Source organism: Dermacentor albipictus, chromosome 1, assembly GCF_038994185.2.
Source record: "Dermacentor albipictus isolate Rhodes 1998 colony chromosome 1, USDA_Dalb.pri_finalv2, whole genome shotgun sequence".
Classification (NCBI taxonomy): Eukaryota; Metazoa; Arthropoda; class Arachnida; order Ixodida; family Ixodidae; genus Dermacentor; species Dermacentor albipictus.
The window spans coordinates 460,210,244-460,237,035 of NC_091821.1; the positions used below are offsets into that span (position 1 = coordinate 460,210,244).

At 47.3% G+C, this 26,792-nt stretch overlaps 2 protein-coding genes across 3 annotated transcripts in view; one reads left to right on the top strand and one right to left on the bottom strand.

Annotated features, from left to right (window-relative positions):
- The window catches only part of LOC135902826 (glucose dehydrogenase [FAD, quinone]-like), an 82,991-nt gene extending 62,224 nt beyond the window's left edge, over positions 1 to 20,767 (bottom strand). The window contains exons 1-2 of the mRNA XM_070531382.1: positions 20,634 to 20,767; positions 2,498 to 2,700 (exon numbers count right to left, since the gene is read on the bottom strand). Of these exons, the coding sequence (XP_070387483.1) occupies positions 2,498 to 2,700; positions 20,634 to 20,760 (330 nt within the window). The 5' untranslated portion in view covers positions 20,761 to 20,767. The remainder of the gene's footprint in view (positions 1 to 2,497; positions 2,701 to 20,633) is intronic.
- Positions 18,233 to 26,792, top strand: part of LOC135902852 (streptococcal hemagglutinin-like) — a 121,021-nt gene continuing 112,461 nt past the window's right edge. The window contains exon 1 of one of the 2 annotated variants that reach the window (XM_070532422.1): positions 18,233 to 18,417. The gene's annotated coding sequence lies outside the window, so the exon portion shown is untranslated. The remainder of the gene's footprint in view (positions 18,418 to 26,792) is intronic. The other variant, XM_065433126.2, reaches the window with a different exon arrangement.

A 26,792-nucleotide genomic window follows, 5' to 3' on the forward strand; every position in this document is an offset into this window, starting at 1 on the left:
GAGGCCGCGAAATTGTGCACGTATATCGGCTCAAGCCGTATCACGAGCCCTTCGTCCTCACCACGCCTTAGGCCTCCTGTGCGGCTCCGTCTTCAGCGAGGGGGGAATTTGTAAGGAAGAAGAAGTGCGCCGTGCCGAGTTCCGCAGCCGGATCGCCAGCGCTACTGAAGTGGGGCTCGGGCTAGACGCTGTTCCTGGTTTTTGTACCGGCTAAGCCTACGCTGTTGCGCCTTCTTGTCCACGTCCTTCGTGTCGCCCACAGCCGTGTCGGACTTCTTTGCCATAGCACTAATTTCCCCGCGTGCACAAGTGGCCAGCCAGGTGCGACTTAGGCATGAAGGAAACGCCGAACGAATCCTTGGAGACGGAAACGAAAATGACCTCCGAGCCATGATAACGATGGTGCGAAGGAACCTGGACGAGAGTAACACGATATAACACTGGCGATGTTTGTTCAGGAATAATGCGGAGTCCAAGGCAGCGCGATTCAAACGTCTTACGAACACCGGGTGTGCGAATGGGCGTTCGAAGATACGAAAGAGCCCTTCCTCTCCAGGACGAAAAAAGCCGTCTCGACGAGAGATGCTGTAACGTTGCTTGCGATCTAGCTGACTGGCTTCAGCGTTGAAGTGAGCACGTTTCTGACATTCAAATCTCGAGATGAAGTCTTCGGGTATACTGGCCGAATTGTTAGTTGGCGCACTTAAAAAACATTTGCTAACACAAAGCTCGGTTTTTGTAAACGCCATTTACGAAAACCTCCTCCACACGTAAAACTACTAGCATGCAAATCGTTCATCAGTCCTAAACTTGAATACGCTTCCGCTATCTGGTGCCCGCATGAATTCTACCGTACTGAACCGCTTGAAGCCGTACAGAATCGCACTGCTAGGTTCATTCACTGAGCATATCCTTACGACATCAGAGTATCATCCGTAAAAGTAGACTCCAGTTTACCAACTCTTTCGTATCTCCGTCGTATCGCCAGCCTGTCATTATTTCACCTTTTTTTATGGTCTACTCGCCATCGCACCATAACTTTCACCGCCGGCACGAACATCAGGTCGCACTGGTCATTCATTAAGTATCACTCGGCCCAAAACGCGCACTGTCACTTTTCGTATTCTTTTCTTTCCTCGTGTAGTTGTTGACTGGAACGGTTTTCCTTACGACATTGCTGCCATCTCCAGTTCATGTGCATTCATGGACGAAGTGGCAGCAATTCTCTCACCTTACCTAATATTGTTTCAACTATTATTGCAATCGCACCCCTTATGTATTACCCCCGTGCGGTGTCATAAGGAAATAAAGAAAGAAAGAAAATGGACACAATGGAATGAGCAATACTGAACAGCTGTTCTTACTAGATATAAGTTTTCATGTATGGAACGGCCTTTTAATTCGCAATTCTAGTGCGGTCGAATAAGTAATGATATTGCATACTGAAGTCGATTAGATAAGACTGTTGCTCAAATTTTGGAGCCTACATTCATCAGCGTAATAGCTCTACAGCATTCCAGAGAGCGAAGTTTCATTTTGTTGCTACATTTAGGGATCAAGAAGATGTGAATTTTGGTAAATGATCCTGGTACGCAATCTTCACGAGATTGTAATGAAGCGCATGCGCCGCCACGCCGTCGGCGGCTAGGGCCGTTGAAGACGGCATTTCTTGGAAGGCGTTGTCTAGGTAGAAGACACCAGGTCCCAGCTCTCTAGCCCGCGTTCCTTCGATATCCACAATGTCGACGCTTCCCACATGGAACACCAACCTCAGCACTGTCGGTCCCACATGCTGAAGTAGAGCGAGAACATTGTGGGACATTGCGCTGCTGTTACACACGAAAGTGGTAGTCCCGCGTTCAAAGGAATGGAAGTTCTCGTGAACCTGATTAATCACGCAGTCTCAGATGATAGCGCAATAGACTGGACTTGGAGGAATGCGAGACGATAACTCCTTAGAAGCTCAATAGGTGGCAGCCGCTGCTGTAGAAGTGACTAGATGTTTCGATAGGGCAAGGGTATTTAGACAGATGACACGCGCAACTTCGCAGTTATTTATTTGCCCAACTGTTTTCGTCGTTCGACCGACCTTTTTAATAAGCTTCAGTAAATTCTCGCGATACACTCTCTAAATATATGTGGGTAGCGAAAGAAAACGACAAAAGGAAGCGGCTGACAAAAAGGAAAACCAGGCAAAACAAAAACGACGAAGTAAAAGGAAATGAGAGAGACACCTGAGAGCTAAAAAGATTATTCGCTGGTAACAGAGTTATACATCGTGAATTCACGGTGTCTCTCTCCTCAACATTCTCAGTGTTCAGGTCTTTGACACTTTCCACAAGACGAGTGTCATGCGGTCAGGAAGGGCCGGGTGTAAGAAAATATATCTCCTAATGCTGTCAAGGAACGAAGAAAAAAGCGCTCTTCTGCATAAAAAAAAACAGCCTCCTTCTCTTTCTCATTCTATTTACACACGGACCAATTGAGAAGAACTCACCTGATCGTCTGTGGATAAGCTGGCGTTATGCTGCGGTTCGCTAGTGTAGTCCCAGTCAAGATCGGTGCGCTGCAAAAGAGCCGAGAAGAAGGGAACCTGCACAGCGGCATCCTCCAGTCCTCCCGCTTCGAGGAGCAGCACGCTGGTTGTGCCATCGGCAGTGAGGCGGTTGGCGAGGGCGCACCCTGCGGAGCCTGCACCAACTAAAGCAGCAAGTGAGAACAATCTTGCATTGTTACTGCATACAATCAGTAACATGCGCGTTGGTCACGTGAAATTAACAAAGACTAAATCCACGGTGAATAAGAGCAGTTCAAGACAGAACTTAACATGGCCCCGACTTTCACCAAATTTATATTCGGTGTAGCATAGAGTTCTCTTGAGACAGTGGGAAACATAGCTGATAAAAGCTATATAATGCGTTTGAGTACTTGCTTAAGGAATTCTTCGCGAATACTAGTTAACTGAAGCTTTTGGAAGTTTGTTTGTTTGTGAAGCGATGCAACCTGTTTTCATCACAATGGCAACTTTGCGGACACGTTGAGCCCTTTCATGAGACTCATAAAATTCCTGGGCGGTTAGTCATACACGATTGTAAAGCGTTCGGTACAAGTCAGATGGCCGCCTTCGTCTGCAAATCGAGACTGCCTTTGATCTTTGCTATTTGGAGTGCAGCGAGGAACACTGTGAGCGTTTTGATACCGCCGCTAAATAGGCAACAAACTAAAGATTAGTCATTGCTATTTAGCCCCTAATTAACCAATAAATGTAGCTTTCTCTGCATTAGTACTTTCATTTCCTCTAAATATAACTGCACTCTTAAAAAAAGGGGAGCCAGAAAAGAGGGACTAGACGCCTTACTCCATCAGGCGGGCGAGTTCTTCATTTACACTGACTTCAGATGTCGTGACCTGTAAGGGCAATCAACATGGGAGGAATGTTTCTCTTTTAGTATGCATGTCTTGCATCGCCGCCACCGATGACGGGTACATCGGCTACAATAACTTCTTTTCGGCGGAAAGTAATGCTGAATAGCATAACCTGAGATCTAAATCTTTCGTGACAAGCGACTCCAGTGTCAAACCTCTAGCTCGAACGGGAGTGGCGATACGAGAATAGTTCAGCTCGATGCAGCATCCGGCTACCGACGCACAGCGAGACAGCGCCGTACTCAGGCACCGCGGCCTAGACTCCGCAGATTTCTGCCAGCCTTGCTCGTTTTGATGCGGGAAATAGCGATAAGGAGAACGTAAAGTTATGTCAAATGTATGCATTTGTGATCGTCTTGAAGCGCCATCCCCGACGTCTTGCAAGTGAAAGCAGAGTACATTTACTGGCGCCGTCGGCAGGTAGCCGGGTGGTGTGAGCGCATCACCACCGCAACCGACGCCTTCAAATCCGCAGATGAAACACAAATGCTGCTGCCAGACCAAGGGGGCGCTTGAGTGCACCATGCAACCAGATATACAGCTGTATATCCAGGATCACTTGTATATTGGTTCGTCTGCGGGTCTACCCGCCAGTGGCGGCTTCTCCGTGATGCACCATGTAGGGCGCAGTACACTGAGAGACAGGAAGCAACTACCAATAATAGAAGACGTATTTCCTAAAAGGCGGGGCAAAAGCAAACGTACAAACAAGAAGTATCAAGAAAAAAATTTGAAAAAAAGCTTTTACAAATAGTTGACTTCCGCGTGGCAGGTTTGCACATACGAGTGACGGCATCTCTGAAGAAAAGAAGACACTCTAGAAAATAACATGTAGAGGGACACTTGAAGCTACAATGTGCGAAAAGCCTAATGAAAGGCGCAAGGGTAAGGCGCAAACGGATGCGCCCAGACGTGAACGGGATACCAAGCTAATGCTACACACATGGCGACGGCAGCGTTGTGCACTGTGTCGAGTGCTGAGATTCGAGAAACCTGCGAGGCACTTTCGAACTCGAACGTCGGTACGAAGCGAAACCAAGCTTTCTCTAGCAGAAAGCACGGCTAGCACGGCGCAGATACAGCTTTGCTGTGGAGGCGCTCGGAGAGAGATGGCATACTCCGTGGTCGGACCTATCCTTCATCCTTCCCGGTCACTTGTCACGGTTACGCTTTAGACACTGTATTTACGCTATGGCTATAATGGCTGTAGCCCAATAGACTATACAGCAACAATCTCAGTTGCCGCAACTCTTCTGGAGCTATAACAACATTCACCAGCAGTTAGCCTTTTGACATCGTCAATAGTGAGCGGGGCCAGTCACCCTAATCGCGGTGAGTAATGTTTGCTTCTTGTATGCAGTAGTACCCTGAGATCATGGCGAGAAACATCTATCATAACCTCCTATGCTAGCACTTACAACAGTCTGCTTTTCCAACAGTCACTATATCGTTACAAATCGTACACTGCTGCTCAGTGTGCAGCAGCGAACGACGTCCTTGACGTAGCCGAATACTTTTGGTGTGTGGGCAGGAAGGTAACACATGATTTCGAAGGCTTCCTCGAAAGCGGAAGTTCCAGCGTTCCGGTCAGATTCATTCCTGAACTATGCGCCCAGCCTCTAGTCCGGTCGCTGGCAGCCGCCGGCACACCGCGCGCCGGCTCGCACGTACCTGCTTTGCATGCCACGGATAGCAGATTTTTTGCCATTTATGTATGAAATTAGGCGAGAAAATGCTGAAAAGATCTCAACAGAATGCAATACGTAAACGTCAGCGGTTCTTCAAGCGTCATGCGCTACGACTTCGAAGAGAACGGCTTAGGTCGCCGTCGCGACAGTGTTGATAATTGAAAGTCGCTAGTGAAAAGCATTGAATAAAGTGTGGTTTTGTATTAACATGTATGTGTCGATTTGCCATGCCTGTCAGGTGACTATACTCAAAAAAGTATTCTGTCAAAATTTATTGCTGAATGATGTATATGAGAGAGACACTCACTGGCACTACAATACAGGCCGAAACATCATGGCTATATGAGAAGGTTCCAAGGGATATGCATATCGGCAGCTCGAGCAGTGTGTGTGGAGACTTCCTCTTCAGCCACCGAAGTGAGCGGACGCGGAATGTCGGGCTCTCTACGAGCGGTTTCAGCCCCTCACCCGGTCCGCGGTAACAAGATTGTAGCTGAAGTCGATAAGGATTTTGAGAATATTTTGCCGCATTTGCCAACAGGACGTGCTCTTCTGAACACATGTGTTCTTCCACGGAGATGTTCGAGCGCGGCCTTTCAGCGTCAAAGATTTCCGGGATGCTTTGGACAAGGAACGGCTGCTCCCCAACGTTGTGGATTTCGGCGCCTACCATATCATCCACGTGTGGGCTGTGACATTGAACAGCCCAGACGCGACGAAGCGGTTGGCTGGATTGAAAGAATTTCAGGACAAGGGGCGACGCTGTCTCGACATCGACCCGCAGGAGCAGCAGGTGAGGCTCCGGCTTCATTGGTTGCTACACTATGTGGCAGACGACGACGTGCGCACGTTGGCGGCGTTTGGCAAAGTGACCGAGGTTACTCGGTGGTGTTGGCGTGTGGTAGAGAGGGAACAAGAGAGGTTTGACAACCTGGACTGGGCTCCTGAAGCTCAAGAGTAGTCTCAAACTTGACGACCTGCCATACCAGATTCGCGTCGCCGGTGAACCAGCCCTGTTGGTTGCACCAGGTCGGCCTATGCAGTGCTTGCACTGCCATGGTACACCGCCTGCATTTTGGTCACGTCGACCCTGAGTGCATCCGTGCTAACGCCTCAGTGACGGGAACAGCCGATGACGAGGATTCAACGGTGCGCATTATGAACGTGACCGAGGCAGAGCACGCAGTGAAAGGTAACAGGGATATGACCACAACTGGGCTACACTGCGATGCCTCAACTCCAGCAAGTAAAGATCAATCAGAGGTAGTCCACAGGCTGCCGGACCTTGCAGCAATATCGGCTGAGGGAACAGAAAACTCTGCAAAGGATCTAAGTTCTCAAGTAGCCGGAGCATCCACACTAGTGTCTAAATGGGTGGGGGGGGGGGGAACCGTCCCTCACAGTGCAAGTGCGGACCTGGTGGGACGTGAGGGACCTATCCGGGATTGGATATTTCTGGCGCCCTAATCTGTAGTGCTCTATGACCTCGTGGTAGGTCGTGAGCATGTCAACCTTAATGTTAGGTTGAGGCCATCACCCCGCGCTCTGGCGAAGGCGTTGGCGGCTTCGTATTCTGGTATGTTGGAGTGAGCGGGGCACCAGGTTAGGGTGATCCCTCTGTCTATGTAGGCTTTCAATATTATGACGGACGCGTGGTCTGATATTTTATCTTTGCAGAAATTTGTTACTGCCGATCTGCTGTCGCTAATGATCACCGTAGCGTCCGTACTAACGCACGCTAGGGTGATAGCCGCTTCCCCCGCTTCCGTGGCGTCTACTCCTCTTGTATATATCGCGCCCTGTTCTACTCTGGACTCGTCGACTAGCACTGAGACGGAGCTTCCGTCTCCGCCAACGACGGCGTCTGTGACAGCAACCATCTCGGCTGGCATTCTGCTTAGCTTTGTCGCCATGTTTTTGGTTCAGTGCTGGCGTCTTTCCTGACCGTGTTGTGGGTGCATGTTGTTAGATATATGTGTGACTGTAAGGGTTTTGCTCATTTTGGACTCTACGCGGAATGTCTGGTATTTGGTTCCTGTGTTCGCTTGTAATCCCACCAGTTTAGAATCTGCTGTCCTGTATCCACTAGACTCGGGCGTTCGCGGTGTGCAGTCCTCGTCGCTTCTGCTAACCTCTGTCATGTTATGCATCCCCATTGCCTCTAATGCCTCGGTTTAGGTCGAAATTGGTAGTCCCAGTGCCCGTTTCGTGCATTTCCTTATTATTACGTCTAACGTGTTTCCTTCTAATTTTTTACGTTAAGGAATGGGGTTGAGTAAGAGATACGACTCAAGATGAAGGCCTGTACCAGCCATAACTTGTTCTTCTCCCTGAAGGAGTAGTGGATGAGTTTTTCAGGGAAGTCCCGCTTTCACGTCTTCCAGTTTTGTGGTATCAGCAAGACGGAGCACCAGCACGCAGCAGCAGCCGAGCACGAAACGGGCTCGGTGAGACCATTCATACACAATAGATTGGAAGGCACAGGCCTTTAAATTGGCCGGCTAGGTTACCTGACCTCTCCCAACTCGATTTCTTTCCTTGGAGTTATCTGAAATATCAAGCTTACATGATCGAGACGGGTTTCATATTAGTTCAGGGCAAGGATAACGGATGTCTGCCGTAGAATTCTAGCGTGAGTGATCAAAAAAGGCACTGATGACGCGATAAAGCGTACTCAGTACTCCGTATAGCCGCAGATGTAGGCCTATTCGAACACGTGCTCTAGGCAGTAGCCGGTGTTCCATGGCGCTTACGTATTCATAGATAATAAGGGCACACTGTAATCAGATGTATTTCTTTAGTTTGTTTTTCGTGCAGCGTCCCGATTGCCATTTCTGTTCATTTAGAAATAGTTATTTACTTTCTTGAATGCATCGGTTTCATCTGCTTATTTCGTTTTTATATTATGTCATGAACCTGTTTTGGCAGCGCGTATACACTCATGAAAACTTAAACGGTCAATTTAATTTGGCTTTGGTTTGAAGCAAGTCCCTGACGTGAAATATAGCTGTGCGTGCACTCCCTCGATGACACGCGAGCAAAGCCGGGATTTTCAAACATGCTATGCCTGTTGTACTGCTTTTCGGTTTTCGTACGTGGTCAAAGCGGTGCTTCTGCCGCGTTATCAGGGAGATTTTGTTATCAATGTGACCAGTGGGCCTTGAGAGACGGATAATACGTGTGACGTAGAAAGGGATGAATAGCTGCAAATCCTCCAAACCTGCTGTTGGTGCTCCTTCCGCACCATTAGCAAGGTGATGCGCTCTCTTCATATTTGGGATAGGCAATGCAGTTGCTTTCAATCAGCTTAATTGAAGATGCTGCTTTATGATGTGGGTGGGATTACAGTCACATAGTATTTTTATTATTTCGTGAGGTTCGTTTGCCAATCTGAAGAAATTTCACTCAATAAGTACGTCGCTGAAAGCAAAGTCAAAGTCAAAGTCATTGTCGAGTTTACTTACATCGCCATAAAATTAACGATGCGGGTAGGCCCGGGAAAAAAGGTGAACAAAATAACTTGAGGGACGCCTGAACCCCCCTGTACAAGGCATGCAGCGAAAACGCTAAGTGTAAAAGACATAGTAATGTTATGGCTACTTAACAAGGGAATATACATCTCGTATATACAAGAGTTTGTGAACAAAGCATAAGGAGAAAAACATAGCATAATAGTAAAATAACAAACACAGAAAATTCATCGCAGCAAGATAAAATTACACAGGATACATCGCAGCAAGTGGAGAAAAAAAAACAAATCAACGCGGCTTTCAAAAAGAAGATATTAATGAATTAATGAACTTCTCATGTGAACCAGTGAACATGTTTCAGGACTTATACCCCTTGACAATAATTTATTTAAAACAGTGGGCAGGCTGTGTCGGAGCATCTGTTGCCCGAGCACTGTAGAGGTGAAGGGAATGTGCCAAATTTCATTCTTGCGAAAGTTGTGTTCTGAAATATTTTGACTAAGGCAGGGTAATTCAAGAAAACTAAGCTGGTTATTTTGGATACAACACATATATTTTAGTGCTAAGTAATATTCGTACACGATATTAATCGGCAAAATTTGGTAATGAGTAAACAGTTCCTGAGTGTGAGAAAGGTAGTCTACGTTTGCCTTGTAGCGTACAGCTTGCTTCTGAAGCATAAATATTTTGATAATGTTTGTGTAGTGGTAGTACCGGGCAGAAACGGCCGAAATTTTGCAAGAATTCCGGTGTACTTTGCGAGTTCACTCGGAATGAACTGAACTTCAGTGTCCCAGCTCATGGTCTTGCTAAAGATTACTCCCAAAATCTTGACGGTGTATACAAACTGTACATGTGAATTGCCTAATGTATATAAGTATATCTGGTTCGGTGGGAAACTGTTTTGTACTGAACAGAACCGCTTTAGTGTTTTTTTGTGTTTATGAGTAATGAGTTTGCTTCAGACCAATCATTAAGTTTATCAAGAGCATTGTTAATAACAGAAACCAGAGATTGTATGGAACTACCTGTGAAAAATAACCTTGACCAGTCAGCATAAATTACAAATTTCGGCTGGCTACCAGTCAAAACAATGTCATTTATATATAAAATGAAAAGTCCTAAAATACTACCCTGTGGGACACCAGCAGTCATAGATTGAAATTTAGATATATGTGGCCCAATTTTAACGCATTGTGCACGATGACGTAGGCATGATCTCAGTAGGTCAAGTGGAGTGCGACGTATGCCATAAAGGTCTAATTTTTTGTGATTGAAAGCATTCGAGAAATGTGTGAAGATGCCGATGTACAATTCTTTGTTTTCAAAAGCGTTAAGAATAATTTCTTTTTGAGAGAATAATGTTGATTCGGTAGATTTACCTCGCAAAAATCTATGTTGAGCTGTTGATAAAAAATTAAACATATTGCAAAATTTTATAAACTGTTTTTCAATAATTTTCTCCACACCTTTCGAAAAAACCGGTAAAATGGAAATCGATCGGTAACTTGACATACTATTTTTGTCACCACTTTTATATAAAACTATTACCTCAGATTTCTGCTTCTGCTTAGGAACGGACCCGCTTGATAAGGCAAGGTTATAAATAGAAGTTAATACTGACGCTATTAGAGTGAGGACAAATTTTACAGGTGGGATTTGAACGCCATCTATATCAGAAGACCAGTTGTTCTCAAAGGAAGTAAAAATACTGCACACTTCAGTGTCATCCCTAGGTTCCGAAAATGTGCTATTGCTATTCCGTCGCGTAGTGTTGCAAGCGAAATCTGAACTCAGACCGGTATTTATATTATCTTTGAAAAACGTATAAAATTTCTCTCCAAGTGCTACACCCTCAATACGTTCACCTTCAAACCAAAACTCTGTAACTCCTGACGTAGACTGTGCTCTGTTTAATAATTTATTAACCTTTTTCCAAACTTGTGCGCTACCATCACAGAACTCTCTGTCAAACTCATTGTGCAGAAACTTTCTTTTTTCGTTTTTGAGAAAAGACGTTACTTTATTGCGGTATTGTTTAAAGTTGCCTAAATCTGCAAGGGACTTGATCCTCATAAATTTCTTGTATAACTGTCTTTTCTTTTTATTCATTCGAAGTCAATGTCAATTTATCCATGGCTTACGACTTTTAGTGGACTTTTTTACAGTTTTCTCGGGGAAATGATTATGGTATACGTGTTTAAAACAGGTGATGAATGCCTGATACGCCGCATCTGCAGTCTCAGAAGAAAAGCAGCTAGATGTCATTTGAGGGTGCTTGGGGGTGCCTACAAATCTCTCATTTACACTTTAATAATGAGGACAGTACTTCTCGATTAGATAATTATTTGCAATTGTCGAAATAAATCTCAGTAACGAAAGAATTACTGCAGGTTACTCCACTACGCTGGAAACAATATCCACCAGGCGTTCAAGTAACGCAGTTGTTCCTTTATTAAGTCTTGGTGCATGATAGATGGGGCACCCTATATAATTCAATCAGTAACCGAAATGAGGTCAAGCCGGATTCACTCGAAATCAGAATCAACAGCGGTCATGCACAGTAGCGCGTATACTAGGACTCACAGAAAAATAAAAAAGGCACAGAGTGGCTGCAGTTTCTCCAAAACCACGAAGCAGGGGCGCTATAACCTAAAGCTATTCCAATATTTTTTATTTCTATCTCCTGACTTCAAATTTGCGTAACCGCCGACGCAAGCATCTGACGGTAACACGCAGGGTTGTCTCATCAGACCAATCAAAGGCTCTCCTCATTCATAGGAGGTCACTTTTGTTTGCTTGTAAAAACTAATAACATTGCCTACCCTGAGCGGCCTGTCTTATTTAATTGGCTGACGAGAGGCGAGGAGCACGTTCAAGTGGAGAGGGAGTAGATGGGGCTGAGCCACTGCTCTGAAAATCTATAACCGGGTGAAGAGGGTGGTGCCGGCGTTGGCGATTGGCCTGCTTTCCTTTACTTAGCTTGCGGAGGCTGGTCGAAAATCGCGGCGTCACGCAACGGAAGCTTAAGAATGATGCTAAAACGGATCATCATCAAAGAATAGTTGTAAGAACGAGGTCGTAAACATGCCGAAAGTGCTCGAAAACGTTACAAGGCTGCGCAAAAAGCTTTATTATATGCAAATAAACCAATCCTCTCTGGCACGTGCGAGAAGCCAGTGTTTTAGCGATCGACGGCAGCCATCTTTCAAATCACACATAATCAGCGTGTAGATGCAGAACTATCGCGCTTCTCGTGACGTCGTGTGACAGACACGTGAAGAGGTGCTGGTCCAAAACTGTTTTTGACCAATCGCGGATGGCTGATTGCTGAATTGGAACAGAAAAGTTTGGAATAGCTTTGCGCTATAGCATCCAAATGCTATAGTGGGTACAAGTTTAGAAAAAAGGGGAGGCCCAGCCTAGATAACGGAAGCGCGACCGCTGATTGCCTCCGTGACTAAGATAGTCCCGCTCAAAATTCGTGCTTCTAAAGCGCGTACTTCTCGGTATAAATAAAGTATGTTGTATTTGATGACTGGTTCGGTAAAGCTGTCTTGATTGGAATGCTACATAACATGCCGAATTGCGAGAGGAAAATAATACCGGCCCTTCTACAACTCTGCCCATTGTCTGTCTGCTCTTTAGCTTTTTTGAAAGGAACAAAAGTTGAAAGAGCAGCTCGGCAGGACATTTGCGCTGGTTTACATGTATACGGCACATTTACTACTCGCTTTCCGGGCATAAAATGAATGAGTGGCTCCAGTACAAGTACTTAAAGAAACAGTGCATTTATCGCAACCATTACAAATCTTGGGCAAGAAGACGATCGAGACAGGAAAATTACAAAAATGCTTCTCTTCATCGTTTTAAATAATTATTATTGGTTTTAAATAGCATATAACTTATATTTTTTTCCCTTTGTGTTTGCACAAACTTATTTTCAAGAATGTGGTAGGCCTGATTTTTTTTCACATTTTTTTTGCAAGCCTGCAATCTCGCCAATTCGCGGAATGCATTCCGCGCGAGTTTTCTCCCCTATGGAGCCCAGCCTGGCGGAATCGGAATGCGATCCTCTATTGCAGAACGAGCCTTGTCCACCAAGGAGCCTCGACAAGAGGACCAAGAGTGGCCACATCCTGAACAACGATGCAGGCAGCATCATCCTCCACTGCTACAAATATTGGCCTAGCAGGGAGCCTGAACACAGCGTGGAGGACGCGAACAAGTTTGTCATCAACATGCCCGGTGTTAGCGAAATCAGAGTGTTCAAGGTGAGGTGGGAGGTCAATGCCTCGCGTATTTCGGGTGCGAAGCTGTCAACGCCCTCGCGAAAGCGCCCAGAAAATGCGGAGTAAAGACGCAGCACGAAGTATGACAGCTCACTTTGTGCACGCTGAGGTCATGTGTGCACGATTTCTTTCGCCACAACGAGATACCGATGGTCGAGAAGGTAACTGACGAGTTCTCGACGCATCTCGATCTCCCATCACTGAAGCCGTGTACTGTGCGTCGTCTGCTTGTCGAGATCGCATTCAAGCACGAGAATAGGAGCCACAATTCACTGCTTATCAACAGGGATGGCATCGCTGAATGGCGGAAGCGCTACCGTCGTGATGTGGAGCGCTACCGAGCGGAAGACGGAAAGATCTTCCTCGTGGACGAGACATGGGTGACGGCGGGACACACGCGGTCGATCATGTGGACAGATGCCCTGGTGCGGAAGCGTGGACGCCTGTACGCTCAGCAAATAGCCTGTCTATGGGTCTGAAGCAAACATCTGGAAAAGGCCAGCGCTTGATTGTGACGCACATCGGCATCGAGGTTGGCTTCGTCGATGGCTACTTGGATATATTCGTAGGCTAAATGACAGTGGACTACCACGAGCAAATGGGCGGCAATCGCTTCGATGGGCGGTTTATTGTTCTGCAAAAGCTGCCAGCTGTTAGCCTCAGTGTTTTAGACAGTGTACCTTACCATACCCGACAAGAAGAAAAATTGCCGATGATGCTTGGAAGCAGGAGAAAATACAGGAGTCGCTCAAAAGCAAAAAACATCTCCTGCAGTGAAACGATGATGAAAAGGCAGCTGCTTGAGTTCGTAACCTCTAAAATCACAGTTTCTGAGCTACGTCGAAGACAATGCAGCTGAAACGGTCGGTTGCACTGTACTCACGCTTCCACCGTACCATTGCCAATTTAATCTTATCAAGCTCGTGAAGGGTGATCAAAGGTGAAAAATGGAATCGCTGCGGACAACAGAGACTTCAAGCTGTCCGCGGTCGATGTCGTTTTGAGTGAAAAAAATCAAGCACATAACGGCGGAAGACTGGAGGAAGAGCATTCACTACGTGATGGACCTGGAGGCAAAGTTCGGGCTTGATATGTCTCGGATGGACCACATCCAACCCATCATCATCCAACTGTGTGAAGGTGACACTGAAGAAAGCGTCTCCGACGTCGAGCTGTCTGAAATTGAGCCACTCGATGAAGCATAACAGCTCCTTATTAACGAATGGACAGCCCTTATTAGGGCTACCAAAATTTTGCCGGTGGGTTCGCAGCAGCCAGTCACCTTCCCGTGACATCTCAAATAAATACGCAGTTCATGTGGTGGCATATTCCATTTAAATGGAAGGGCAATTCTGGAAAAAAGCAACGTCCTGCACAGGTCGTGCTCAATTTAGGTACTGGCATGGAAACATGCTTAAATGGTGGAAAATCTGAATGGAAATACAATTATTAACGCTGAATAACTATGTGGGGCCCAAAATGTTCACTCAGGCAGCCAATGTACAGCTTGACGCAAAAATCACTAGTCAACGCAAAATTGACCGCCACTCTTAGCAGCCTGCATACCAAAGCACATTCATGCGGCAGTTTGGTTGTTTGGTGGAATTGTTTATTTGGGTTATCTGACTCAGGCAAGTAATGTGAATAAGGGAAGAATTATCAAACATCATTAGCTTATTGAGGCCCAAAATCCCAATTCATGTAGCTATTAGCCGTACTCGAAGGCCTGCTTCAAAGCCACTGTTACCAGTCTGCACATCAATGCGCAGTCATGATGTAGCCACTGTTGGTGAAACAGTAGCAGTGAACGCGAAATGGACAGCCACGGTAGGCAGCTCGGATGCCAAAATATATTCATGGCGTTGCATTGTTTACTTCGGTTATCTGGCTTAGGTGAGTAATGCGAGTAAGAAAACAATTTTCAAACATCATTAGCTTACTGAGGCCAAGAAAACTCATTTGGGCAACCACCGTTGAGCTTGATGGGCCCCTTGGTGAAATAACAGTACTCGGAGGCATGCTTTAAAGGCACCGTTAGCGTTTTGTACTTCAAATTGCAGTCATGCCATAGGCATTGTTTAATTTTTTTATCTCACTTGGCAAGTTGCCGGAATGAAAACACAATTATTCACTGGAATAGCTGAGCTATCATTGTTTGCACTAAAAATTCTGAGGAAAGTTGAATGTGTATTAGTGAGGCAATTTTTTTGATTCACAAGCCGTCGGCATAGCTACGGCCAGGTCCAAACAATGACATTGGGGAAGTAATAAATGGTGAAAGTTGCAAAAGCTCTCAGTGCACTATTTTGCCGCACTCCATTCCCAGAAAAATGCCTTTGTAACGATGAACGCGTCAGACAGGAAATGGCACTCCACTGTACAATGCTATTCGTTCTGAAACTTTGTGCCAGCATATGTTTACTAAAACTGGAAGCATGAAAAACGCAACAACATAGCAAGGTGCTGCTTCAGAGTGTGGTGCCCTTTCATGTGCACTGATGCATAAACATGAACAGGAGTAAGAGTCAAAGTTACTCTGCAACACATCTGACACTTGTATCTGTAATCCTTTCTGTTTTCGTATCTCATGCAAATTTGTTTTGTGCAAGTTGGTTAATCACATTGCGGCAACAACACAGAAAGCAAGGACAGAAAAGGCAATGAGCAGGCAGATTGACAAGTTAGACCAGTGAGAAAGGCTTTATTGAGATGGAAGATGTCAGCCTTGCTCTTTAAGGAGTTGGGGCTTTGAATGATATGGGTTAATGACGACGTTTAGAAAGACTTTGGTGAAAGAAAACTTGCAAAAACAAATGCTAATATGAAATAAAAGGACAGAAATCAGAGTAAGCATAAACACGCATAGACGCTGCCACTTATTCACACACAAACGCCAAAACTAAGAAAATCTCCAATTAAAAAAAATGGGGGGAAATAAAGAAATAGACAAATGCAAGAAAACACACAAAGACACATTTACAAATAGACGCGGGTAGAGATATTATGACCGTGCTCGCAAGCTGCTGTGCCTACCTTGTCATGTGTTTTTTTTTCACCGTTTCGGAACTTTTGACTATCTTAGGGAACTTTAATAGCAACATATCGCGAGAATCGAAAAGCAGCTAGAAGCTGTGCTCCGGGAAAGCATATCGAGAGCTGGCAGCACACATTATGTGCGCTCGTGTTGCGGCACGCAATCTACAGCTTGCGCGTGCCTTGAGCACTAGCGGACAGCAATCAATCGACAGTGCTACGCAATGCTCGAACATCACCGCTAGACGCTCTACTACCTAACCGCTAACAACAATCGTTCGCGCTAAGTTAGCGGCAACAAATCTTTTCGTTACAGGCTGCTTTCGCAAATATTTTCCGTTGAGACACTCGTAGGTTTGTTTTATGCGCGCACGCTTTTCTCCTGTCTCCTGAGAATGGTTTCGATCCATCACTTCACCCCGTCCGACGAACAACGCAGCCACACAGTAGACAAACACAGCCGCCGCAACAGTAGGCACCAGACTTTGGTGACCTTTCGTCGTCGTAACTTCACTCTGAGACAAAAAAAAAACATAAAGCAAATACGCAGGCTGTTTGTTTGTAGCGGTGTGTCGCCGCGAGATCCTGTTTTAAGGCAAAGCGTAGCGCAGCGTCAGCGATGCTCGCTGCAATGTTTCTTCGCCGGATCACGGCTCAGAATAAACGCACGTGGCACAAATGGTGCATCGCAAGCTCGCAGTAATATTTCCGGCATGATACACCATCACGAACAGTTCGGGAATTCACTGACGAGGAGCTGACGCACACAGCTGAAGCGACTTCGTCCAGTTCGACGCGCGGGAGGCCATCTTCTCCGTCGGCGGTGTCACCGGCCTTCCGGCTGATGACGTCAGCCCACAGTGCGCGCTCATTGGTGGATGTTCGTGTGCATCCGCCCTAGAGGAGCAAATGCCGCTTTTTTTCTAAATTTGTACCCGTCTATAGCGAGAGCGAAGTACAAGACAATTACACGATTGAAGATTACACCCCCGAGAGAATCCTACTGTGAGGTCTTGTAAGAACTCAGATAAGGGCGAGACTTCAGTGAACAATCTTTCGAGGTCGCACGAAGTTTCCTCGAAAGCTGCTTGAATCGCAGCACCCCCCCCCACTCCACCGCCCCCCCCCGGTAAAATGGGAACTTTCCGCCTATGGTGGTTTATGTGGTCTGTATAGTATATGAGAAAGTGCTCCACACTGCTCTGCTGTGCATAGTATGTGTATGAAAGTTTTGTGTGATGCTCTGTCGTGACCTCGCTGTACTACAAGTGCAAAATACAGGGCCCGTTATTTCATTTTCGTCAGCTTTTAGCGCCGTCTACCGGTCTGCGCAGTAACTTTACGGTTGTGTAGTTTGAAGCCGCTCCAGGTGGCACTAAGCGTTATCCTTACATAAGCGAGTTTATCTCTGTGTGACGAATTGGCGTGTGGCTATCTCTATGTTTACGTAAGTTCAACGCCGCAATGTTCTAGCTGCGCTTCTTTCAATGCCATTCCTTCTCGCCCTTCAACGGTATTTACAGCGACGCTCCGCCCGCGTTATCAACATGCTCACCCGGCCGTGAGCAGTGGGTGATACAAGTGGCATCCGAAAAGAAGCCATCGCTAGAAAACCCTGTCGTACTTGCACCTGGTTCCTTGTATGCACCAAAGAAAACGAGGATTTATTTGCATTGCAAATATCATTAACGTACATTATGCTTATGACGCGTACGTTGTTTTCCAGCTGTGAACTAACACATTTCGTAAGCCTACTCGCATCCATCGCTTCGCTTGGATAGGCCGAAATTTAGAAGCAGTAGAATGGCGTCGTTATTCGTAACTGTGATGAGCGTATGCGGAACAGCAACGTTCCTGATCAAAAGCAGGTCTACGGTAGGGTGAAGCACATAATCAGCGACAGCAAGTTGTGGCTGTGCGGTCAAAGGGACATAGGTGTCTGCCTCGGGTGACAGATGCACATCTGAACCGAGCACAAGCGTGGTGGGGCGGTGCTTGGAGCATGGGCGAGTTGAGGCAGCTCCAGCTGAAGAACGCCGGTTGCAAAGTCGATAAGACCAGAATTATTGGAGGGTTCTGAGGGCCGTTGTCAATCACAGCAAAGGGAACATAAGTAGGGCAGCCGGCTATATAGTGAAATCCGCAATACACATTCCTAGAACAACCGGCACGCCGCCGCCGGTCACATGAAGCGCTCGGGCAACTGGTGGGCTGAGGACCTTTTACGTAGGCTAGCATTCATCTCAGATACGTATAGGCTCCAGTGTCGATGACTGCTTAGACAGGTTCGCCGTCTATTTTAACGCCGTTACACTTCTCTTTTTGGGCGCAGACAGAGGATTTGCTGAAGTAGAGGGCAATGCAGCACCAACTCCGAGGGCTGCATTTCTTACTTTTCCGAACGGGTGCGACCAAAAGCCACAGGGGACGAAAGGCGACGTGGTTGCGGCGAACGGGAAGATGAGCGACGTGTTTGCGGTGAAAGAGACTGGTGTCGGCGCGGCGATGGTGAGCGACTGTATCACGTATTCCTAGCAGCGTTGTCGGCGCTGTTACACTCGGTGGTGGGCGAAATAGTGCGGGAATTTTCATCAAAATGGTTCAGCTTGGTCAGCGTGCGAGATATTGAGCGCCACGGGTTGCGACAGTATTGGGCGACATGACCAACGCGGTGACCGGCGAAACATATCGGCTGGTCGCCTGCAGTTTTTAACTCAGTCGGGTTGCGCTAATGCGGACACAAACGTCGGGGTGGAGCGAATATAGTAGAAGGGCGTTCGTTGACTCTGGGAGTGGCGATAGCACAGACGGAATGTAAACGAGTCTTTTCAAGTTCCAGGCGAACGATGGCTTGTACGAGGGGCACTGGAAAAGGTATATCGTAGAGCTACGCGAACGGAAAGCTGTGGGCGCCATCGCATCCAGTTCATTTAGAACGATTCGCACCACATCCTGTGATAGCGACGCCTGCGGGTTGATCCTTACACGTCGATGTTGCGGCAGTATTGGAAAGTCTGGTGAATGGTTGCAGGACGCGTCGGCTTTTGGCCTGCTCAAATTGTAGGCACTTTTTGATGATAGCGTCAACTGTACGGCAGCTTTTGCACATGAGCAGTTTAAAGATGTCGTCAGCAATTCCCTTCAGCACGTGCCCGACCATCTCAGCTTCTGTCATGTCGTGATCGGCTTTACGACAAAGCGTGAACACGTCCTGGATATACGAGACACAGGCCTCCGTTGGGGATTGGGCACGGGAGGTCAGTTCCTGCTTTGCTGTAATTTTGCGGCCGGCTGGTTTGCCAAACAACTCTGTCAACTTCACTTTGCATTGGTCCCAGATAGTTAGCTCCTCTTCGTTGTTTTCGTACCACATCTTTGCCGTGCCTTGTAGTTAGAATAACAGGCTAGCTAGCATAAGCGTAGGGTACCATCTGTTGATTCCACTGACGCGTTCGTACATAGCCACCCACCTTTCAACGTCGGCGCCATCGGTCCCGCAGAAAGTTCCAGAATTCTTGGGTAGCACAACCACAACCGAAGGTCACAGCGATGTAGCTGGCGACGCTGACGTTGGAGGTGGCAACGACGTTGATCCCGCGTGTTCACCGTCATTCATGGTGGCTGCCACGTCCACTGCGGATTTCCGTTTCCAGCCGTGGTACCCAGTACCTCCCACCAACATGTTATGGCGATTTTGGAAGTATAGACAGACTGTATTTCAAATATGTATACAAGCAGAGTCAATGTAGTTAAGATGGCTGACCAGCAACAACACTCAGCTGCCAGGGTCTCGCGATCTTCTTCCTTTCTCTTCTTTTATCCTTCCGTAACCATATTAACCCGTGTCTACGCAACTGGTATTGAAACTATCAATGAAGGGCAAATGACGGTGTTGACTTTAAATTCAAGGGTTGCGACAAAACTAAAACAGCACTTCGACACGATAAGTTGCAGAGAGCAACTTGGTTCGCTGTAGCAAACTCGCTGGAAGAGGACTCTTGCAATACATTAAAAAAAATTAAGTGCCGGACTCAGGTCTGATTATGAGGCACGCCGTAGTGGGGGACTCCGGATTGATTTAGTCGGCCTGGCGTCCTCTAACACGTACACGATGCACGGTGCGCAGGCGTTTCTGCATTTGGCCCTCATTGAAATACGGCCGCCAATGCCGGAATTTGATCACGCAACTTCGTGCTTTGAACACAGCCTCAAAGCCGCTAAGTAACCAAGGTGCGTGACAAGTTCCGTGATAAAATGCTAAAAACAACGTTGTCCTCTCACACATGGCTGGTGTTAAAAACAGCAGACATATAAGTTTATTTGGCCGTAACTTTTTACATACATCGGCAAGATCTGATAGCGCTATGAAGGTGATACAAGAATCGTGAATGAACCAATTAAAACTATATTTTACAGGTTGTTCAACCCTGTAAAATAGGAATATAAGGAACTCATAATGTGAATAAGTAAATGATAAGTCGTTTGTTCATTATTGGCCAAAGGTTACCTGAAAACGTTCACCCAAATGTTTACACAGTCCGGCCGCGTCATCTAGGGTACAATATAATCTCTAGGGAGTAAATATAACCTCTGTAGCACGTAAAAATACCTTTCTTGATGTTATACCATAACGTCGCAATCTTTGCCCTGTTCCTTAGACGAAACGTCCGTAAGCTTAGCCAGCCCAGTCTGTCAACTCAATTTGATATTTGTTCAACACTCACCTATTATATAGTCATATTCTTTTTCCAAAATCAACGTGTTATATAGCACCGCATCTGGTAATTCAAAAAAGACTACAACTGTAACGACGTTCAGGAGAGCCAACAAAATGTTTTGAACCAACGCCATGGTACTTGCTCACTCCGTGTGGCCGTCCGATTAGATGGCTGTTCATGGACAGCTACTGCTTTATATTTATACTGTGGTACGTACGGCAGGTGCTACTCATGATGCAGTGAGTGACCTGCTTTGCTTTGCCATTTTTATGAATGCAAGACAGCTGCTACCTCGCCGCTCGGATAATATATATTTTTTAACAGCTGCTTATACTTGCCTGGATGAACTGTCCGTGAACACCACCAACAACTAAAGGCTGAGAAATGAGCAGCATATATTAACTTGAAGCTGCTGAAGTTCCTGTGAAGCTAGTACCATGCGGAATAACAGCAGAGAGCCCTTCGTGCAGCAGTTGTCAGAACATATTTGTCACGCTAACATGAACACTGTTGTGAAAACAAATTCCTCCGTCGCGGCGCAGTACTTGCTAATTCGTGGCTTCCAATAATAAAGCTATAGGATATCTTTCTGGTCAGAACGAAGATACATTTCATCGCCGTGCCAACATATAAACTGAGTATGGCATGCCGGCAATTAAGCATAAACGAATTGCGTTACAAGACGAACACGTTCAAGTACCCAATCATTTCTGTTGTAAGCGGATACCTCGTTATTGGGACCTAGTTTTTGTTCAGATTGCTGTGCTTCAAATATAATTTCTCCCATCTGTGCGGACCGAATGGTGAAAAACCATGGTGCCCAATAAATTCGAGGTTGATATTCTTGTACAACACGCTACCTTCGTTCAAAATTAATTTCCAGACATGTTTGTCGCCCCCTCTCCCTTATGCAATGCTTCCGGGCACTTAAAGAACGAATAAATCAAACAAAATTAAAATTAATGCACCTGGTTCCAATTCGGTATCGCAAGTATCTGCACGCGAAATCGTGCCGAGATGGCTGCTGCAGAGAATTTCTAGATACTTGGAGCGGAATGCTACAAAGCACTCGTCGATGCCTTGGTAAAACGTCGTTGATTATAACTATGACATCTGCACGCTGACGATAACGAAACAAGCATATGAATGTTTTCAGAGGTTTCATGCCTGCCATTCACTTTCACATGGGATGCCAGTAACCCAATCGGCCACGCAGGCATACATATATTGCGAACGCTAACACCACTGAATTATGATGTTGCACGTGTTGCCATGAACATTGCAGAACTCACAAAAATAAAGGTGAGAACGCTAGGCAATTTTTGTGGAGAGCATTCTAACATTCCTGCCAAAAGCATGAATGTAGATGAGGCTATTACAGGCTATCAAGAAAACAAGAAAGTTCTTTAAAAATGATTATTTTATATTGCGCTGCGTCATCTTGGTGTGTTTGATTTGGCACTGGGCTGCTACGACTGCATCGCAGCAGCCACAATATTTGTGCCTTCGCTACTCAAGCATATCAAACTAATATTCTTAACGTAACGCAGTAACGTGCATCATTTAAGCGAGAAGCATAAACTTTCGACGCAATCCGCTATTTCCCAAAACATATCAAGACATTCTTCTTCAAGATAACCATACTCCAAATAATATTGTTACCGGGAGAAAAGAGGCTTGACAATATATTTACACGATATATGCAACGGGCAGAAGACAGGCATACAAGATGGAGCCCGTGCGCATGACTATCGGCGATCGGCCTCTTCGTCAGTCCTCTGATCATCATTCGCTCCTGCAGAGCCTCATAGGATCACACCGGCGGCGAAGGCGCTGTCTCAGTGCTTGGTAGGTTTGAGTGATATCGCTACAGTCGAGCGACGTAAACAATATCACCGGACGATCGCGGTGTGGAGGTATCGAGAGGTTGTAACTCGTAGGTCACATTTGTGACATGACAAATGTGAGTAGGGCCTGAGTAGGGTGAAATCAGCTTCTCACAGAGACCGACTCGCAGTGCTGGTTTCCAAAGAAGAACGATGTCACCAGGGTTAAAGAGGGTATCGGGGACACGAGGATCATATATGCATCATTGCTTTTCTTGGGAAGTGGGTGGACGCAGGCGTGCAATCGCACTTGCATCGGTCGCTCTAGATATGGCCTCTCGGGCATATTCTGAAGTTGTATCGAGAACGGCTCGGATGATCATGTCATACGGTAGAATAGGGCCGCATCCATACAAGAGAAAAAATGAAGAGAAACCAATAGAATCATGGCAGGACGTATTGTAGGCGAATGTGATGAACGGCAGAGCGGCATCCCAGTCATGGTGGTCAATGGAGGCGTATAGAGCGAGCAGTTCTGTCATAGTTTTATTGAGCCACCCTATGGGGCCGTTGATCTGAGGTTGATACATCGTTGTAAACTTGTGCTTTGTAGTTCAGGTGTGCAAGAAGTCCTGGACAACCTGTGAGAGAAAGTGGCGGCCCCGGTGGGTAAGGAGTTCTAGGGAAGTGCCATGCTGAAGTATCACTGTGTCGAGAAGGAAGTCAGCGACGTCGAGAGCCCGCGTGGGCGCGTACCGGGTGGTGTAATCCGTAGCAACTGCTATCCGCTTGTTCCCACTAATCGACAGAGGAAAAGGGCAAGAAGATAAAGACCAACTCGAAAGAATAGCGAACATGGTATATGAATGGGCTGAAGACAGCCACCTGGTGGAGCTGCGGTTTTTTTGCGGTGCTGTCAAGATTCACAGAACGGGACGTAATATCAAATGGAACGGTAAATGCCGGGCCAGAAGAAACAACGCCGAACACTGTCATATGTCTTTGAGACTCCCAGATGACAAGCGGTTGGGACACCATGCAACTGGGCTGGCACAGTCTCACGCATTTGCTTGGTAACGACCTGTAACGTATCAGGGCCATCAGGGTGCATGTTTTACCGGCACAATATGCCATCTTGCAGCACAAACATACGCGAAGAGGGGAGGTTGGCAGGTCCGCCCGGCAGAGAATGATGTCTCTCAGGTAAGGCTCGCGTCGTTGCTCATAGGTTATGTCACCAAACGCGGTAAGCACGAGGACGCAAGTTCATTCGCCGGTCTCAGGCTGGTTAGGCGGGTCAACTGGATGACGTGACAAGCAATCAGCGTTCTCATGGAGCCTTAGACACCACTTTACATGAGTACTCTTAGAGCCGTAGAGCCTACCGACCGGGATGTCGAACCGGATCTTTTAATGACGATGTCAAGCACAGGGCATGGTGATCGTTGACAACCGTGAAAGGCCGTCGGTGGAGGTTGGGGCGAAATTCACTCACTGCTCGCTCTAACGAGGGCGAGGCATTCGCGTTCGGTGACCCAGTAATTGCGTTCGGCTGGTAAGAGGAGACGGCTAGCGTACTCAATAACACGGTCGCAACCGTGCTGTCGTAGTGCCAGAACAGAGCCGATACCGTGGCCACTGCCGTTGGTGCGAATTTCCGTTGGGGCGGACACGTCACAAGGGCCGAGAACTGGTGGTGGCATGAAACCCGTCGTCAGCTCAGCAAATGGACTAGCTTTGTCGGAACCCCAGAACAAAGTCGTGTCTTTCTTAAGAAGTTCCGTTAGAGGGCGTGCGATGTCAGCGAAATTTCGCATGAATCTGCGGAAGTAGCAGCAAAGGCCTAGAAAACTTCGAACGTTGGTTGCGCAGGTGGGCACCAGAAAATTGCTGACTGTGCGAACTTTCTCGGGATCGGGACGAACACCGGAAGAGTCGACGAGGTGCCCAAGCACAGTAAGTTGCCAGAAGGCCTAAGTGACATTTCGTCGAATGAAGCTGAAGTCTCGCCTTGCAGAACACTGAAGGAACTGTCGAGAGACGCTCGCAGTGTGTGTCAAAAGTCGGAGGAAAGACAATGACATCATCGAGGTAGCACAAGCAGATTGACCACTTTAAGCCGTGAAGGAGCGCGTCCATCATCCGAGTGGATGTGGCGGGAGCATTGAATAGCCCGAATTGAATCAGCTTAAACACATGTAGCCGATCAGGTGTAATAAAGGCCGTTTTTTCATAATTCATGTCATCAACTGCAATCTGCCAATGATCGGAACGAAGGTCTAACGAAGAAAAATACTTGGAACTACTGAGACAGTCAAGGGCATTATCTATCCGAGGTAAGGGTACTCGTCATATTTTGTTACTTGGTTAAAATTCCGGTAGTCGATACAAAAGTGCCAGCTTGGCGCCAACTTGGCGCTCAGTGGAGGAAACACGATAAGTACGTCGGTGCGTGGGTTTGGCATCACTGGGGTGAATCCGATACTTGACAACTGTTGTATGGCCAGTGCTTGGTCACTGAGATCACAAATGTCCTAGGAGGACATGAGTAGGCTCCGAATCACGCGTAAGTATTCGGCCGGAAGGTCAGTGGCGATCATTTTCGTTATGTTATCCAACATCGTGGAGCTCGACTCAATAACAGCCGGAGGCGGTGCAGAAGGCTTAGTTAACACGGACATATGATAGTCGGAGGCTGGAGCTGGGTTGCAAGAGGGATGCCCTGGGGTATCATTTGAGGACATAGTCCGAAATTCATAATAGGGAGACATGCGGCATTGCTCTTTATACTGGTGACCGAATGCGGGAACATGCCATTCTGTGAACGGTAGCGTTGGGAAACACGACGTAATTACCGTCGGCGACAGGAGGATCAGGACAGACGTTTATGTACGTCACGGCTAGATGTGGTAGACGAATGTAATCGGCGGAACACAGCCGACTCGGTGCAAGATGAGAAGACTCAACGCCGTGAGGTGAGGCAAGCTCGATCCCCCCAGCAGAGCAGTTAATAAGAGCCGAATGTTCCGAGAGAAAGTCAAGTCCTATGATCGCATGTGGCATCTCATCGCATGTGGATCGCATCTAAAACGTAAACCAAAACTGAACTGTTGCGTCCAGCAACAGTAACACGGGCGCTACACAACCCAGCAACAGCAAGAGTCGCACCATCGGCTACGTGGACTCTAGCCATCGACGCAGGGGTAAGAACTTTCTCCAGATCAATGCGGAGGTTTGAGTTTGCGACCGATATGTGGGCGCCGGTGTTAAAGAGTGCGATGACAGATGTGCCATCCACGTCTGCGTTGATGAGGTTGTGATGTTCAGGTAGTGTGAGCAGAGGAATGTCGGGTCACGTCGTCGTTGCAGGCTCAAGCGTCTGAGCTGCGCCCGTCAGTTTTTCGATGGGCGGCGGGAGTATGAGGAAGAAGGAGAGCGACGATGCAGAATTGAGGGACGCAGTTCTCGGGATAACGAAGGGGAGCGGCTTCATGATGCTGGAGATGGTGACAGAGCGTTGTCGTCGCCATTGTTTATGGGCACTCTGGCTCTATCACCTGGACGTTGGATGTTTCGATGGCTCGACCAAGGCTGCGAGTTCCAAGCGCTGCGGCAATACCGGGAAAGTGTCCAACTCGTCCACAACAGAAGCAGCTCAGCCCGACATCGCATGTACGCCATTCCGCGGAATTCAGATAACGAGGACGAACAGTTGAACGTCAGTATAACTCAGGTGCGGCGGGCGGGCGGTAGTCAGGTCCGTTGACTGGACAAAGCGTCTGTAATTCTGCGTTTCCTAGTTCTTGCTGCTCTCGACAAGGGAAATGGTTGCATGGGACTCGTCCGAGTTACGTACCTGAAGGGGAACTGGGAAGGGAGCTTCAATCTATCGGCGGATGGTGCCCACAATATTGTCGGATGCAAAAGAAATGGGTGGAACGGGTAGGAGACGGAAGTCCTCGCAGTTAAGTGTCGCAGCCATGTTCGGAAGGCATGTGAAGTTCGAAGTAAAGTGATGACTTTTTGCTTCTTCACAGTGTTACGTTTCGCCTACGACGCGCGGTATAGCCGGCGCGGATGCAACGGACGCCGGGGCTTCGTTCAAAGCGGCGGACATTTTGGCCCGTTCAGCGCTGCCGCAACGCCTCCCCGCCAAGCGCGCCCAGGCATGTTTCAATGCCACGTGTCTTCGTGTGTGCGTGTGTGTGTGTGTGTGTGTGCATGTTGGTGCCCACGCTTGTCAAAGCGCGGCAGCCGGGGAGAGGATCTCCCCAAGTGTGAAGCGACGAGGTCTCACTGGCGCCGGCCCGGCGGATGCGTCACTACACTCGTCTCAACG